We start from the raw sequence: 17,606 nt of genomic DNA on the forward strand, positions 1-17,606 counted from the left end.
TTAAATTGCTTGTTTACATTCTGCACTGCCTGAAACTTAATTAAACTTTAATTAATAAAATAATAGTGGACACACTGTTCACATCGAAAAACAATACGTAATATTAGCCTAAGATTTAGACTCTCGTAGATGTATTACTATTGTATCGTTTCCACCTGACACGTAGGCTCCTATGCATCAAACCTGGCTGGGCTCCCAGTCCAGTGCCTAGACATGACGTAACTGTCCTCTCCTTTTATATATATACTCCGTGGTCTCTAGCAGTGTTGCCATGTCTGTTTATCAGAAGCAACCATGGCCTTGTTTTTCTGTAAAGTTGCTCAAGTTTCCTAGTAATGTTGTTCTTTAAACCAGTGTTTCTCAAACATTTTAAAAACAAGGAATTTGTCCACAGACAAATTGCGGATTAGATCTGTTGGCACAGTCAATAGTAGTGACTGGTCAGCAGACCTCAGAGCTCTGGATGGGTTGTGGCGAACTGGCGATATATAAGTTCATAGTCATATGGGAGCCAGGCCATGAGGGATTTAAAAGTAAATAAAATAACCTGGAAGAAATCAATCCTTTGTTTCAGTGGTTTTCAACCAGTGGTCCGGGGACCACCAGTGGTCCTTGAGGTGGTTCCAGGTGGTCCCCAGCTAAATGATGGAAAGTTCTTAAACCAAATGGACCCAATTTGATATTTAAAGGAGAATTCCATGCTAGAATGCTTTCTTATCTTTCTTACCTTTCTTTGTAGTTGTTACGTCCCAACCAAAGAGGTCCAGGTGTTTTTTTGTGCAAAAACTCCTTATTGGCTATTTTCCCTACCATAAGCCCTCAATGAATTGCATTGCATTGAATGGGAATTGAATGGGGCTATGGGGTGTTATGCTAGTTTGCTTATTTCCATCGAAAGAAGCAGTGTGCCGCTTGGGATATTATTTACATTATGAAGAGAGGATATATACAAATAAATTATAATTTTGAGCGATGGAAATAAGCGAATTAGCACAACACCCCATAGCCCCATTCAATTCCCATTCAATTCAATGCAATTCATGTAGGGCTCATGGTAGGGGAAATAGCCAATAAGGAGCTTTTGCACAAAATAACACCTGGACCTCTTTGGTGGGGACGTAACAACTACAAAGAAAGGTAAGAAAGCCTTTTAGTATGGAATTCTCCTTTAACTCTTGAGAGTGTAAAATGTTTAATTTTACGCTCTCAAGAGTTACATTATTGTTAAACATCTGCATTACTTAATTTACAAGAAGTCTACACTATTAGAGAATGTAGAAGAATTGTTAATTTGACTAAAGGTTTGCCTGTTATCTCTCCTATGATACAGCATCAATACAGCATGGAATTGTGGACAAAAATGTATCCAACGATAACAAAATCTTTTAGTTTTGGGGTCTGAAAGGCTAAATGTCATCAAATGGTGGTCCGTGGCCCAAATGCCGAATAATTAATGGACCTTGAAATAAAAAGGCCAATAGAGAGAGGTGATGTGGTCAAATGTTTCGGTACAGGCGAGAGAAGGCCAGCTTTCCCGAGATTCCTTGTGAAGGATAGCGGAAGCATGAGTGGAACAAGCCCTCAGAATGGCTAGCCAACGCTGAAGCTGCCAAGCCTACTGGTCAGAGCTGGAACTGCAGACGGGCCTGTGCATATAGCACGAGGAAACTAGCTTGGATCTGTGTGGACTGAGTGGACTGCATCTCTCGGTCTGGTGTTGCACTGTGAACCTATAATTTATTCGGTACAAAAATGTATTATCCAATGAGAATCGGTGGTGGGGGTGGGTCTAACGAACAACCAATCAGCGCCGAGGCCCGTTTTCAGTGTCATCACACAGCACAACACACATGAGGAAGGAGGGAAAAACAACAACAATGGCTATTGGTTGAGGGAAATTCTAATCCCCTCCCCCTTGAAATCGCTCAGACAGGAGACAATGTCAGACTGAAGCCTCAAGAAAGCTACAGTCTGATAATCAGGCTACGAGGAAACCCAACACAGCTGGGGTTTAACATTGAGCGCTCGTTTGCACTTCCACATTTGCCAACCAACATTTGGTTCCCAAGCAGGGCTGGACTGGGACAAAAATTCGGCCCGGTCATGTTCGCGTGCGCGCAGATAGCAGAAACTCTACCGCCCACTCCGTCGAGGCACACACAAACAAGCCCTAATACCACCACTTTTACAGAACAACATACAAACCAACAGACAACTACACAACCCTTTGTAGAGGGTTTGTTTGTCACTCACTGATACAGGTACAGTGAAATTATCATGATGGCACTGGCAGAATGGCAGCACGCCCGGACCTTTCATGGGGCCCCCCTACGGTCGCGGCCCACCGGGAATATGCCCAGTAGGCCTATGACCTGTGGCCAGTCCAGCCCTGTTCCCAAGTCCTAAAGTCCCAGAAAAGACACGCTGTGATTGGCCAGTAGTCACTTGAGTGACAGCGACGCATCGTGCCTTCCGCACTTCCGCTTGACTCCCGCCTTTGTTGGAGACACATTGCTCCAATGAACTGCAGCGGACAATGAGGCATCTATTTTTGAGGGGCGCTAGCCCCACCTATGCCCATCTATCTGGGTTTGTGTAAACACAAACATTGAAGTCAAAAGAGGACGCAAATTGTGATTGGCCAGAATGAGATGGCGTATGATGATGTTACCCTCACTTCACACGGGTGTGATTCTTTTCATATCTATGCATTTTTTACCCAGTGCAAATTGCCTAAGATGTAATCATGGGCGCTATAGCTCTGCCAATTAACTTGGGAGAGCCCCAGGCCCAAACTGAGCTCATACTTCCTTCAATGCATGAGGAGTGAGCAGGCCGTAGGTAGCATGTGTGGATTCTGTGGAACACGTTAACCAGTTCCTTTCACCTCCATCAGGCGCCCCGGCTGGCCAGGGGGAGGTAGTATAGAGCCCTGGATTACTGGTTGCTTATTTCTATCGCAATTCGCAAGATCTGGCAACACCGGTCTCTAGTGCACACGCGCAATGCGCATAGTCCTTGGTTGATCCGCCTGTTACTGTAGGTTAACATTTAACATCACCCTCTGCTAGCTGCTGCTGAGGGCACTGTCACACACCATGCAGAGCTGGAACCAGTTATACCGCACTCTGGCCAAGGTAAGAACACAGCATTATACCATATCACAATGTTGTCTGACTGGAACACTTACATCTCACTGGGAACAGTTGTCGGCTCTTAGCTTGGGCTACTTTTACTAGTCCGGGGCCTTTGCTATAGCTGCTGCGCTAGCTAAGCTAACGTTAGCACACAGTGAACATGTCAAAAAAACAAACCTCGCCTATATTCTGGATATTCCACGTCAACGTCTGTTTAAATGGCTACCAGATGTTGGCCTCTCTCTCGTTTAAACGTTGCCTGTTGATATAAATGTCTATTTTAAATACACTGTTATTAAGTGACATGACCAGGCAGTTAGAAGGTACTGCTATAGTAAGGTAAAGGTACCTACCGGTTCGTTACGTCAGACTGTGGCGGTTGACTGGCTGACATTCCTCCAGCGTCAGCCAATTAAGCTCAGCTGCCTCTTAATTGATCTACGGCAGTGGTTCCCAAACTGGGGGTCAGGACCCCCAGGGGGGTCCCCGAATTACTTTGTAGGTTCCCCAGATGATTAGTTTAATGTGCAACATTGATTTATCTCTCAACAGTAAACAAACCAACATACAGAGTGTATACAGGCCAGGGTGTTCAATTTATCAAGAAAGACATAAAGAGGCAATACAATTAATACAACTCATCAATACTAGTAGGAGCAGTAAAAGTAGATTTACAGAAAAACATTGGGGGTAATTTATTTTGGCAAGCTAGAAGACATGTGTAGGTCCAGTTGCACAATAAAGAAGGTGCTCTTTTATGGTGGGTTTGAAGGAGGGTCACAGGACAATTCCATGGTAGTGCAAATATAATACATGAAACAATGGAATAAAATGATCTACTTTGGCATTTTCAATACAAACTGTCAATAGAGAAGAAATCATGGCCATCCAGGAAATACTGTTTGTCACTGGTGTACTTTAGTGTGTGTGTGTGTGTGTGTGTGTGTGTGTGTGTGTGTGTGTGTGTGTGTGTGTGTGTGTGTGTGTGTGTGAGACATTTGTTTCTTTTCCTTTTTAAATATTTACATTTCCTTTTTTTTATCTGCCTTTGTCCTTCAACCTAATTCCCAATGCAGGGCCACCATCTCCCATGCAAGCTCCAGGGTGCTTCGGTTGTGTCTGTCAGAACATATGCTGACAAAGCAGCAAGTAAGACAGCGTTTTTCAGTCCTATCTATGACACAAAGGCTTGTTTGTTTCCATTGTGGTCCATGTAAACTAAAATAATCACACCGGTGTGAAGTGAGGGGCGCTCTTATCGTCCTACATCATCATACATAATCTCATTCCGGCCAATCAGAATGTGTGTCCTCACCTTCGTCTTCACTGTTTGTGCTACGCAATGTTTGTGTTTACACAAACACTCAAAATTGTCCATTCACTGTCAATGGCATTTAATGTTTGTTAGTACAAAATTTGGGTTTCACACACACACACCTAAAGCTGGACAAAATATGCAGTTTAATGAATTCATGTTGATAAAAAAGAGAAATGGGAGACTGCAACAGCACGCATTGGAGGATTAGGGTTGGGATCATTCAGGATTTTAACCATTCCGGGGTCTTAACTCTTGAGAGTGTACAAATTGACTCCATTTGGTTTCATTTGTACACTTTCCGAGTTACGCTGGTCCTTGAAATAAAGAAGTTTGAGAAAGTCCAGTATTGTAATTGTATAGCAGACGTGCACATACCAACTCCGGCTGTGATTAAAAAATGGTTCCGGAAGCGGTTCCAAATGTGATGGAATCGGTTCCTCAATGATCAACAGTAAAGAATTAGTGAACAAGTGAGAAAGAAAGGCTACTGTACTGCAGTGCAACATTTATACTTGTTGAACCAAAAGCCACCATATTAGCACCATATATACCTGTTCTGTGAACAGGAAACAGGAACGCCCGTAAAGGTGTGAGTCGTGTGCCTACGTGACAAAATGGGGACCAGGGGGAGAGGATAGATAGCATTTCTGTTGGCTTAGATAGCATTTGACACAGACTTATAGCATATAGTTATGTAGACAGCACTATAATTGTATTGTATATAGTCATAGCACGCCATAGTACATATGTATAGCATAGTAGTAAATATGTATAGTTTATATGTATAGTGTATGTATAGTTTCATTATATAGATATTCCACTGTTACCTCCTTAGCTTACGCATGTTTCATGATAAATGCTTTTATGTGATGTATTCCCATGCTTTTGTTCTTGCTTAAATGTAAGTCGCTCTGGATTAAGAGCGTCTGCTAAATGCCTAAATTGTAAATTGTAAGAGGAGCTTCAGGGGGTGCTATATTCCTATTGTCTTTGGGGGGTGCTTCAGCTACCAAGCACCCCCGCAGTCGTCGCTGCACAGGCATGTCAGCACAACAAGACTACACCCTAAAACGAACTGATAGATAGATATGCAGGACATGCACATGACAAAATGTAGAGCAACCGAGCGGATTACATGAGGTCTACTGCCAAATATGCTTGAATGATCAGCCATAGGACCGTACTGTATGTAAGCAAAGCCTGTTCTTTGTATTGCATTTATGCATTGGCATATGTGAGCCTCTACACATCATCACGCATCACGTTTTTTGTTCAAAGGAAGTAATTAAAATGAGATTTTATGGACTTTTGATATAAAATACATAATTTTCCCATTGTATTGGCATCCATTGTTAGATATGACCATGGATATGGTCTAAAAGTGAAAAAGGTATTTTTCATTTCACTAGGTCTTTAATGGTAGACTGATATCTTTCAGCATCAAATTGCTCCTGTTTATGATGGTCAGCACTCAGCACCTCACCAATATGCTGTTATTGATAATATCCTCATCAATATCCACATATATCAATAACATTCTGTGTAAAAGTGAAGCATGTGCATGTTCTATGGGAGAGAGTGCTTTGATAAAGTTAACTTTTTTGTTGTCCGTGTATTGTCCAAAGTTGACGCTGATGTCACAGTGGTGGGTTCTGGTCCAGGAGGATATGTCGCTGCCATCAAGGCTTCCCAGCTCGGCTTTAAGGTAAAGCAACACCAAATGTTGGTTAGTTACTTAGGAGTAATGTACAAAACCTGACCTTTTCTGGTTTCAAGATGGTGTATTTAAATATATATTATCTGTGTATATTAGAGAGTACCCTATTAGAAATAGGGTACTCTCTAATATAAATTCTGAAATATGTTACTTTTTGTGTGTCTGTAATTTGGCTCGAATTAACAGACATTGTAATGTACTGTAGCAGTACTTTTGTGATGTTGGTTCACGGACAATGTCAACTAATCTACCGTGGTAATATACATTTTATAGACACAGGCAGAGTTAACAGGGATTACACAGGCTAAAATTACTGACTGTAATTCATTTCTATATTCCTAATGCGGATGTGCTTTTTCTTTTTTTTTTCTCTTCCCTGTAGGTAGTCTGTGTTGAGAAGAATATAACTCTGGGTGGAACCTGCTTGAATGTTGGCTGCATTCCTTCAAAGGTAACTCAATTATTTTGCAGTATCAAAAGGAGAATGAAGAATCTATTAAAAAAAAATCTTGACAGTGGATATAATTGCACAATGACATCCTCAGTGTTCATTTACATTGTACATTTTTACACTACAAATCTTTATACAGTATGTCTCACCAGATTAATCATACGGCATATATTTTCTGATTCAAATTGGCCTCAAGTAATTGAGCTCCCCACTATCAAGATAGGACATTTAAGTGGTGGTTTTTCATTACTTTATTTTGTTTCTTATTGAACTTCAACAGGGAATCGGATACTTGAATAACCCTACTGTATTGTGCATAACCAATATGCATGTTTTGGGGGGGGTTCCATTCTGTTTTATAGTTAGTTTCAGGGTTTCCAACAAAGGAATCATTGACTGACAAGTGTCTAATTTTACTTGTCCCATTTTGATTCCATAGGCCCTCCTGAACAACTCGTACCTGTACCACCAGGCACATGGCAAGGACTTTGAATCCAGAGGCATCGAATGTAAGAATTCAGCATAATTAATTAGACCGTTGCAAAGTATGTTAATTCACTACTTAACCCATTCTGACCTGAGATCAGATTCTAGAAATGTCTTCTACATCCCAACGGTTTTCTGAAAAAGCTATGTTTCTATGTCAGTCGTTCTTCGATTTTTCAAAAATAGCATAGTTACGTTCACTGTCTTTGGTCCTGTGTGAAGCTTCAGAACTATTGGTATGACATTGTGTCAGAACTCTCTGTTATTTTTGGTGTCTCGATCGATTTAGATCCGTTGTGTCTTTTACTTGGTCTCCCGGATGTTCATGTCATTGATGTCAAACATAAGAGGTTGTTCAACTTATTAACGTTTGCTGCCAGGAAAAATATTCTTTTGTTTTGGATCAAGGATGTTGCTCCATCAAAGAAATCATGGCATAACATTATAATGGGCTGTATTCCTTGTGAATACATTACATGCATGTTGCATTCTAAATTGGACACTTTCTACAAAATTTGGGACCCTTATTTGAATCATATTGGAACCACACTGTCTGCCACGATACTTGGAGGTTTTCCGTACCAACCTTAGATATCTTATATGCCAGCATTCTTTCCTAGTGGGTGCTCTGCTTTGGGGCGGGGGCTTGTCTGCCCTTTGGGTATGGGGGGGTGGTCGCCCGGGCAGGGGTCTCGATGCGTTGCGTCGGGGCCGCCTGGGGGGTGGCGGTTGCCGCCTTTGAGTGGAGCATGCATGGGTCTGCTCTGGTTGTAATGATTTGGTGCCTATGATAACTGTTGTCTGCCTTTTTAATATGTATTAATGTACTGTATGGACAGTGTTTCCTGCAGGAAAAGGCCTTGGCATGGTGCTGGGCACGGGGGGACCTTCTGGCGCGGCCGGCGAAAATTTTGATTAATTAATTAATTAATTTGATTAATTAATTAATTAATTAATTTGATTAATAAATTAAGATTAATTTGTATTATTGCTCTTGTATTGCTATTGGAGACACTGGGGGGACACTGGGGAGGCACTGGGGAGATATGGGGAGGCACTGGGGGGACACTGGGGAGACACTGGGGAGGCACTGGGGAGGTACTGGACATTTCATATCACACACACTATGATTCACTATCCCCCTAAAAAAGAAAAAAAAATGTTTTTTTTTTTTTTTTTTTTTTTTTTTGGAAGCTTGGCATGGCGCGATTTATTTCAAGCATGGCGCAGCGCCATGCCAACAACATTGTGCAGGAAACCCTGATGGATGTATTCCCTGATTGGGAGTCTATGAAAATTCGAAAGTCACTTGTCATTATGTTTCATTGTCCTTGTCATGTCTTTGTATATTCAATCTTTTTATTTATAATAGTGTTGTGCCTGAGCTGTTTTTCTTTTCTTTTCTTTTGTTTGTTATTATGTTCTTGTTGTGTAATGTCTGTTTGTCTTTAAAAAAAAACAATAAATATAAAAATAGCAGACCTACAAGCTCGTAGCGCGCCACTCGGTGGCGCGCTATGAGCTTGTAGATCTGCTATTTTTCAATAGCTAAAGCATGACATGATGCTAACACCAAAAGGGGTTCCCGCCCCGAAATGGGTTAAGCCCTGTTTTATACTTAGTTGTATGATGGTCTTGCACATAGAAAATAGCTGATCTGCACAACGCACCATGATGCACTGTGAGCTTGTAGATTGGCTGTTTTTGCAAAAAATAAATAAGAGATTTAGCACATGCCCAGAAAAGTGACGCCAGGATGAAAGTTGTTCAGTTGCCTGAACTGTTTTCATTAAAGGATTGGTTGTAGTGACAGAGCAGTTTAACTGCTGTACCTGTGTAGTAGTGTGTTTTGTTATAACTAGTTTTTCTTTATTTATGTACAGCCCTTTGGGACATGTTTTGTGATACTGGGCTATAATATAATAATAAAAATGTGACTAGTCGTCACTAGACTTTGACTTGACCTGTGCCTGAACCCATTCAAGTATCGGCTCAAACTGTTGATTTTGTCTACTAAAACTATGATGAGAAATGTACATAATTGAATAATGTTGTTGCATGTAAGATAACGGTGAACGTGAACTACCCTGTGAAATATTTTATGTAGCCTACTACTTTTTCTTAAGTAATGTTTTATTTTCTATGCATGCCACAGTCACTGGCCTCACGTTGAACCTGGAGAAGATGATGGCGCAGAAGAGCGGTGCGGTCAAAGCTCTGACAGGAGGCATCGCACATCTATTCAAACAGAACAAGGTGACGCATCTCTTTCACATAACTTGTCTGTTATGTAAATATCTAAATGCTGAATCAAGCAACTTATAAACTGCTACTATGCATGCGCCATCTGGCTTTGTCGAGTGTCTACACGCCGTGTTCGGGAGAGGGAGACCGGGCGGGGGAGGGTGATATTGGTCATTGCACGTACTCCTATGTCTGGGGTGGCACCTGTCGGTGGGGAGTGTTGGGCGGGAGGAGTAGGATGAATGCTCTACGACGTCCTCCTGGTGGGGGCTCCTCACTCAGTAGGATACAAGAGCAGTGACAACACAGAAATGATTGGCTATTCTAAAGGTGGCCTTACAGTAGCCGACTTTTTTCAATCTGAAATCTGATGGCACCACACGCCTGATTATTTTATCAGATTATTTTATACAGCACACACTACACTAGTTTAAAACTCGGGCGCAAATACTGTATCCCTTGAATTATTTAGGAAACTGTGTGTGTGTTTGGGGGGGGGGGGGGTCCCTTTCACACTGTTTAATCACACATTAGGACTTGGTTCAGTCGTGAGATTTAATTTTAGATTTTCTCCATGCTGATGCCAGTGGTTGTATCTGTACCCGGTTCCTCCAGGTCACCCATGTGAGCGGGTTCGGGCGGGTCACTGGTAAGAACCAGGTGACGGCCACGGCGGCCGACGGCAGCGAGCAGGTCATCAACACCAAGAACATCCTCATTGCCACCGGCTCTGAGGTCACGCCCTTCCCTGGGATCCAGATCGACGAGGAGTCGGTGGTGTCCTCGACAGGAGCTCTGTCTCTGAAGAAGGTTCCAGAACATCTCATTGTCATCGGAGCTGGAGTCATCGGCGTGGAGCTGGTCAGTGTTGTGTTGTTGATCTTGTGTACACATACTGTATGGGTAGCCGCCGGAATGTTCGCCCCCAAAACACACTCGCCCCCAGCGGTTCTTTTTTAAGGTTTGGTTTAGGCCTAGTTTAACTGAGGTTACGTTCATGATTACCAGGGTCTGCGAGTCTATATAGACACTGTAAATTAATTTGTTGCATGTTTTGATGTATTGTATTGAACAATCATCTGTACCAAATTGTTACTTCAAAGAACCTCTTCACAATGCATAATACAGTTGAATATATTCATATCAATTATACAGTGGCCTATTTACGTTTTCCCAAAAGAAAAGACAAAAGGGGCGGCAGTCCTCTTCATCATCAGCCTACATTGATGAGAAGATTTATTTATCTTTTTTTCCCACCGTTTTATGGCAGTCAAATATTTAAGTTTCTTTGGCCTCCCTTCCTGCAGGGGTCAGTGTGGCAGCGTCTGGGTGCCAAAGTGACAGCGGTGGAGTTCCTGGGCCACGTTGGTGGCCTGGGCATCGACATGGAGATCTCCAAGAACTTCCAGCGCATCCTCCAGAAGCAGGGCATGAAGTTCAAGCTGGGCACAAAGGTCATGGGAGCCACCAAGAGGCCTGATGGCTTGATTGATGTGGCGTGAGTACGAGCGAGCAAGCGCGCGTGTGTGTCTGTTTGAGCTGGGATACCCGACAGGTCGGGCTCATTAGTAAATATGAATAAAAACTATCCGACTAGTCTGACTCTCTGTGTGTTTCCTGGTTAACCAGGACGCAGGGTGCTCTTTTTAGAGTAGCCTATATATTAAGGTGGTGCAGCATGACAATGCACATTTATAACATTGGGGATACCTACCTACCTTAAAGAATTTGTGCAGGATTTTTGAACTAAACTAATACTACCTAAGTTTTATCAGGTCCCTCGCCTCTATTGTGGACAGTAGCTTAAAATGTTTCTATACCTTTTTTCAGTGTTGAGGCGGCTGCAGGTGGGAAGAACGAGACTCTGACGTGTGACGTGCTGCTGGTGTGCATCGGCAGACGACCATTCACCAGTAACCTGGGTCTGGAGTCCGTGGGCTTAGAGGTGGACAACAGAGGACGCATCCCTGTAAACAACCGCTTCCAGACCAAAGTACCCAGGTACACATATGCATTTCACCTGTAACGACATGCCCACAAATAGATGACAGGTTAAAAAGTAGTCGATATACTTGACTTTACAAATGAAGTTGGGTTATTACTTGCGCAAGCAGAGCGCGCAAGTACTGCGGCCATGTATGGCCTACTTGTGTGCAAGGCGCAAGTTGGCACCTCGACAGAGTGCATTTCTAGTTGATTGATTAAATAGTTACTTATTAGTTAGAAAATAGAAATAGAAATTTAAACAGCACATGGTACATTAAGTATAACCCCAAAAAGTCCCGGGGACTTGTTTCCATTGTGAATTGTATTCAATTCATCAACATGGCATTAAAAACATTACACAATGGGGGCACGGTGGCACAGTTGGTAGTGCTGTCGCCTCACAGCTAGAAGTTCCTGGGTTCGATTCCCGCTCGGGACGCTGTGGGTGCTGGCGGCGTGTTTCCTCCTCCGCGTCATCAGTGCCCATACCCGAAGTCGGGGTTGGCGAAAGGGCCTTTCTGTGTGGAGTGGAGTTTGCATGTTCTCCCCGTGTCCCCTAGGGTAGGTACCCTCACAAAAAACATGCAGTAATCCTGGTCACTAAACTGCCTCCCCCTGGCCAGCCGGGGCGCCTGATGGAGGGGAAAGGAACTGGTTGGAATAACGTGTTCCTTCCACGCGCTACGTCCAACCAGGGAAACTCCGCCCTGTCAGGTGTAAAGGAGCAACTTGGACACTCGGGCATGAAGGAAGCAAGTCCGTTGCTCTCCCCATGTCCTCCATATATGGGGACTAGGTTGGAGGGTGTGTAGAGCCCAGGATCAAATTAGATGATTGACACAGGGGTTAAAAATGGGTTACAAAATCGTGGGATAAAGAATATATATAAAATAAAATAAAACAATACACAATAATACATGTCATCAACCAATATATATACAAAAAAAGATGGGAACAGGTGGTCTTGTTTTTTTCAGGCCAATTTCTAAAGAAACCAGTGTTGCGCATCTCTTAATAATTGATGGAGTCAGGGCATTGCACATTTCGGTAGCAGATTAGTAGAATGAGTGTTCTCCCATGTTCGTTCTAAATTATGGGTGTTACCAGATCATGGTCGCTAACCCATTTCTTTCCTGGCTTGTCATTTGGTGACCCGTTACTATGTTTTGTCCCATCTCTCTCTCTCTCTCTCTCTCTCTCTCCAGTATCTTTGCCATCGGGGACGTGGTGGCCGGGCCCATGCTGGCACACAAGGCAGAGGATGAGGGCATCATCTGTGCGGAGGGCATGGCCGGCGGTGCCGTGCACATAGATTACAACTGTGTGCCGTCCGTCATCTACACGCATCCTGAGGTGGCCTGGGTGGGCAAGACCGAAGAACAGCTTAAAGAGGAGGTGTGTGTGTGTGTATTAACCCATTCTGACCTGAGATCAGATTCATACAAGGTTTCCACTGGACACACACTGGTCTGATTAACCCATTCTGACCTGAGATCAGATTCTAAAAATGTCAGTCGTTCTTCGATTTTTCTAAAATAGCAGACCTACAAGCTCGTAGCGCACCACTCGCTGCGTCTGCAGTTAGGCTATTACCCAAACAAACACATGATGGTACTTTTGTGTCGCACATGGAAAGTGACGGAAAACGACCATGGATATAAACGCAGTTCAATGAAGGAGAGACAATCTCTCTCTCTAGTCCACTTCTGTACAATGCCATTCTAGCCTTAAAACCTAAAAAATCTCTGTTATTCAATATATTACTTTAGCGCAAAATATAGGTTTTTCTAAACCAAGCCCTGTTTCAAAAATAGATATGTGCTATGTTATTGTATTTTGTGAATTAACTATAGTCTACAGTTTAACCCATTGATTCTCAGCCATTTTAATTTCAAGGACCCCTAAATTAAATTGATAGAAATTAGCCTAGGCTAATTAAATTATGATTTTCATCTCTGGGCTGGGAGCCCCAGTCTACATGGCCAAAAGCCAGTCTTCATTTAACCCAAAGTGTAGGCTAGGCCTACAAATGCTCACATCATTATACTAAATGCACATTAGGAAAAAGAATCATTCAAAAACAAATATATCCGCTTTCCCATTTATCTTTACATTTCCACAACAATATACAGGAAAATATGGCATATTTTGGACATAGTTCGAATGGTTGATTAATCGGATATTTTTTTTAATCATTTGACAGCCCTAGTGTGTATACATACACATCACTGCATTGAATCAACTTTACAGTGCATTTACAAGTGCATTTGTAATGAGGGTTTTTATTCCAGCTTCATTGCCTCGCCTCAAAAAGGAATTCCTAGCAATGGGCACTAGATGGCGATAATTCCACATATTCTGTGAGACTCTGGTTCTTACACTACTGCAAAGGCTGGTTTGATTAATGGAATTATGTAAGGAATATAATTTGTTGAAGCCTAGTTGCTTCAGCAGAAATGGGAACTTAAAAATATATTTAAAAATGTTTTAGTGAACGGAAATGACAAACGGAAGACTGCTTTCACAACTTATGTGAGGCAGAAATACTCTCAAACTTTCAAATGCTTTCATCATACAGTCTGGAGCAACAGAAGCTCTGAAAATGATCGCAGGATAAAGCAGATGCGAAGTTTCCCTAATATAATTCTAAATAATCGAAGCACATAGCTTGCTGCCTATCAGAAATGTAAATTCTAAAATAAAATGTAAAGATAATTATTGTATATATTTCCGTGAACGGAAATGACAAACGGATGACGGCTTCCTTTCTTGGCTTTCGGGATGTGTATAGTTCCAGACTCTATTCTGAGATTGTGGAATTGTTTGTCTGGCGACGCAAGACTAGAAACATGCCATCAGTAATGATGCACCCCATTCCACCGTTATCTCTGTATTGAACAGGCGAAATCATCCGTTATCAGCACCTTCGAACAGGGGCAATATGGCCATACTGGCATACTCACTGTCTCAGTATTTCATTTTCACCTATTGTGACGGGTGATAATGTCACTGATGTCCTGACGGAGGCGCGCCGTGTCTGGTGGCCTTGAGGCACCGCCGAACGAGGCGCTAGCCGAGCGTTGCGACGGCCACCAGACCTGACTCAGCGCCATCCGAGTTACGTCCCGATAGGCAGAGAATAATATTAGTAGCCCCTAGTTTCCATGCACCGACACTAGTTGGAAATGACACGTCCACCAGGGGGAAACCTTGACCAGGCTATGTTCAGCCAAGGGTGAGTATGCCAGTATGGCCATATTGGCCCTGTTCGAAGGTGCTGATAACGGATGATTTCTCCTATTCAATACAGAGATAACGGTGGAATCCGCTGAATGATGTACAGGTGGAACACTAATGTATTTTCTTTCACCAGGGCACCCCATACAAGGTGGGGAAGTTCCCCTTCGCCGCCAACAGCCGAGCAAAGACAAATAATGACACGGATGGTTTGGTGAAGATTCTCAGTCACAAGGAGACAGACAGGCTGCTGGGATCACACATCCTCGGATCTGTAAGACATTCTTCACACATGCCGTTTTGTTGTGAGCTAAATGAACCACCATTGTTAAATGACATTTTAGAGAATCTTTTCCAATGATGGTCAAAGTTTTATTTTAATAGCCATACATTCAGCATTTAACCAATTTTGACCTGAGATGATGAGATCAGATTCTAAAAATGTCTTCTACATCCTGACAGTAATCTGAAAAAGCTATGTTTCTATGTCAGTGGTGGTTCGATTTTTCAAAAATCGCAGACCTACAAGCTCATAGCGCGCCACCGAGTGGCGCGCTATGAGCTTGTAGGTCTGCGATTTTTCAATAGCTAAAGCATAACATCGTGCTAACACCAAAAGGGGTTCCTGCCCAAAATGGGTTAATAGCCATACATTCAGCATTGAACTGTTTGCCGATATTAATTCCACGTTTTTGTATACAGTTTGTTCCTCATCCTGAGAATAATTTTGAAAGATATTAAGAATAGTTGTAATTTTGTGTGTGTGTATTCAGGGAGCTGGGGAGATAATCAACGAGGCGGCACTAGCCATGGAGTATGGAGCGTCTTGTGAGGATGTGGCCAGAGTCTGCCACGCTCATCCAGTGAGTTACACATGCACAATGTACACCCAGTAGCAAATGCTAATGTATCCACTGTGTACTATTATAGCATTCATCTTTGCGAAAATCTTACCTAGCTAGTTGCTAAAACCCCACAACATAATGGGATGAAGTGCTGTGGTTGACCAAAGAACATGCTTGCATCATGTGCGGGCATACATCCAGGAATTTTAAATTGATTATTTGCGCCATGGTTGTGCCACCACCAGTTGCGTGAGAGGGTAACGGAAGCACAGAGTGAGAGAAGTAAATAATATGAACAATATTAAAGTAAATGAAAGTAAATGTTGCACAACACTGTGACACACCGTAAGCGATTACTCGATTAGCATGATCGTGGCTGCCAGAGTCCTGTTGCTTTTCTGACACGCCTTGTATAATAACTACATCAGATCCATTGAAACACGTTTTTTGCGAATGCACACCATGAAATGATACCTCCTTTGATTTATTGCATACTTTATTAACGGTTTGCAATTTGTACAGAGGTACGGTTTACAATGATTGTTGAAAGGATAACGCAAAACGCCCTAGGGGCTTGTTTCCATTGTGGTCCTGTGACATCATTAAGAAACTCACTTAATCAAATTCACGAACAACCTGACCTCCTTTCCTTCCCTCCCTCGTTCCTCCTCTCTCTCTCTCTCTCTCTCTCTCTCTCCAGACGGTGTCTGAGGCCTTCAGAGAAGCCAACCTGGCTGCATCCTTCGGGAAGGCCATTAACTTCTAAAGCCCCACATTGCTGCTGCTCACCTTGTGTACATACCAATTCTGTCCACGACCTGAAAAACTGTCTGTCCGCACAATATCGTATAGGGGGGTCATAAAAAGCTGCAGTACATTAATCTATAACCCCTTTGGGCTTTGACTGTATACATTTGACAGAAAGCTGTAACATATTTAGTATGTTATTTAAATGTTCTAAATAAAATGTAAGGGATTTGAATGGTGATAAACTTTGACTGGGATATCAGTCTTTTGGTTTTTATTCACTGTGGTAGAATATTCTGATAACACTTTACACTGTCTTAATTCCGGCATCCAAATAATTCATGCTGTTTTAAGTACTGAATGATGGGATTTCCCCCCCCCCTAACAATAAACCCCTAATACAAATACAATTGTGTACATAAATCTCTGCTATAGCAATGTTAAAAATGTATGACGCTCTTTAATTGTTGGTGCTTTACAAGAAGTACTAACAAGTTTTTGCCGTGTACTTTTTAACTACTTGTGTTTAATTATGCAAAGCGGATCGGAGGGGGAACGGGGATAAAGCCACTTTAAAGTGTTACCCAGCTTTTCGACCTGGGCTCAACAGGTTTGCTTCGCACACAAATATATAAGACTTGTTTAGGAGCCCTTGGAGAAAATAAAACGACATGGTCAAAAAGAGAGCCTTTGGTCATCGCTTAATCTTGGGTGCCTGGACATCTGCTGCATAGTAGAGCATATTGAAGGCATTTCTTGTTTTTGTTTTTTTACAGTATAAATGGTATGTTGATCAGGTTGCTTGTATGAATTGCAATTCCTGTACATTTCACTTCCCAAACGTCCTTCTCCTGTGAGATGTACACTTCCTTCGCTTAGCACTTCAATAAATGCCGTAGCCGTTCAAAAGAGAAACTGTGTGTAATTTTGAGAGGTTTAGCTGAGTGTCTACTGTACCTTGGCCTGTATGGTTATTCCATAAGTAATGAGAATTATAGACGAAATTAAAGCCTGGGTATTGAGGCTATGATAATTATATCTATTGATATCACTCAAAGTCAGGCCAAAAGGCCAAAGTCAGGTCAGAATATCTGAACTAATGGCAAAAACAATGCATCATTCATCACTCTGGTATTAATTGCTCTGACGCCAGGTTGTCTGTAAAATATAATCCTATTCTTGGAAATATGTAAGCTAAAAGTTAAAGACCCCTTTGTACTATATCACATATCCCTTAAAAACTGTTTTACTAAAAGCTCACAGCTTTGAGTATGCAAACAAACAAAGCAGTCTGACATATTTAAATATGTCATTGTGTGTACAGAAGGTGTGGTTTCGAGGTGGTGTCGAACGTTCCTCTGTTCAGTTACTAAGTTCTACAGTATCTCCTACTGATAGTATTGTTACAAATGGGCTAGTTGCTTCACGTCATTCATCA

General features: G+C 42.3%; 1 protein-coding gene across 1 annotated transcript; it reads left to right on the plus strand.

Moving 5' to 3' along the window:
• The first annotated feature begins 3,007 nt into the window (after positions 1-3,007).
• On the plus strand, positions 3,008-17,083 carry dld (deltaD). The gene is made up of 13 exons (XM_083763248.1): positions 3,008-3,137; positions 4,214-4,286; positions 6,081-6,160; positions 6,555-6,623; positions 7,063-7,132; positions 9,265-9,365; positions 9,969-10,214; positions 10,661-10,851; positions 11,184-11,354; positions 12,545-12,734; positions 14,713-14,850; positions 15,350-15,439; positions 16,122-17,083. The coding sequence occupies exons 1-13, from the start codon at positions 3,099-3,101 to the stop codon at positions 16,185-16,187; spliced, it is 1,524 nt and encodes a 507-aa protein (XP_083619374.1). The 5' UTR covers positions 3,008-3,098; the 3' UTR covers positions 16,188-17,083.
• The last annotated feature ends 523 nt before the right edge of the window (positions 17,084-17,606 follow it).

Source organism: Protomyctophum parallelum, assembly GCF_964188405.1.
Source record: "Protomyctophum parallelum genome assembly, chromosome: 4".
Lineage (NCBI taxonomy): Eukaryota > Metazoa > Chordata > Actinopteri > Myctophiformes > Myctophidae > Protomyctophum > Protomyctophum parallelum.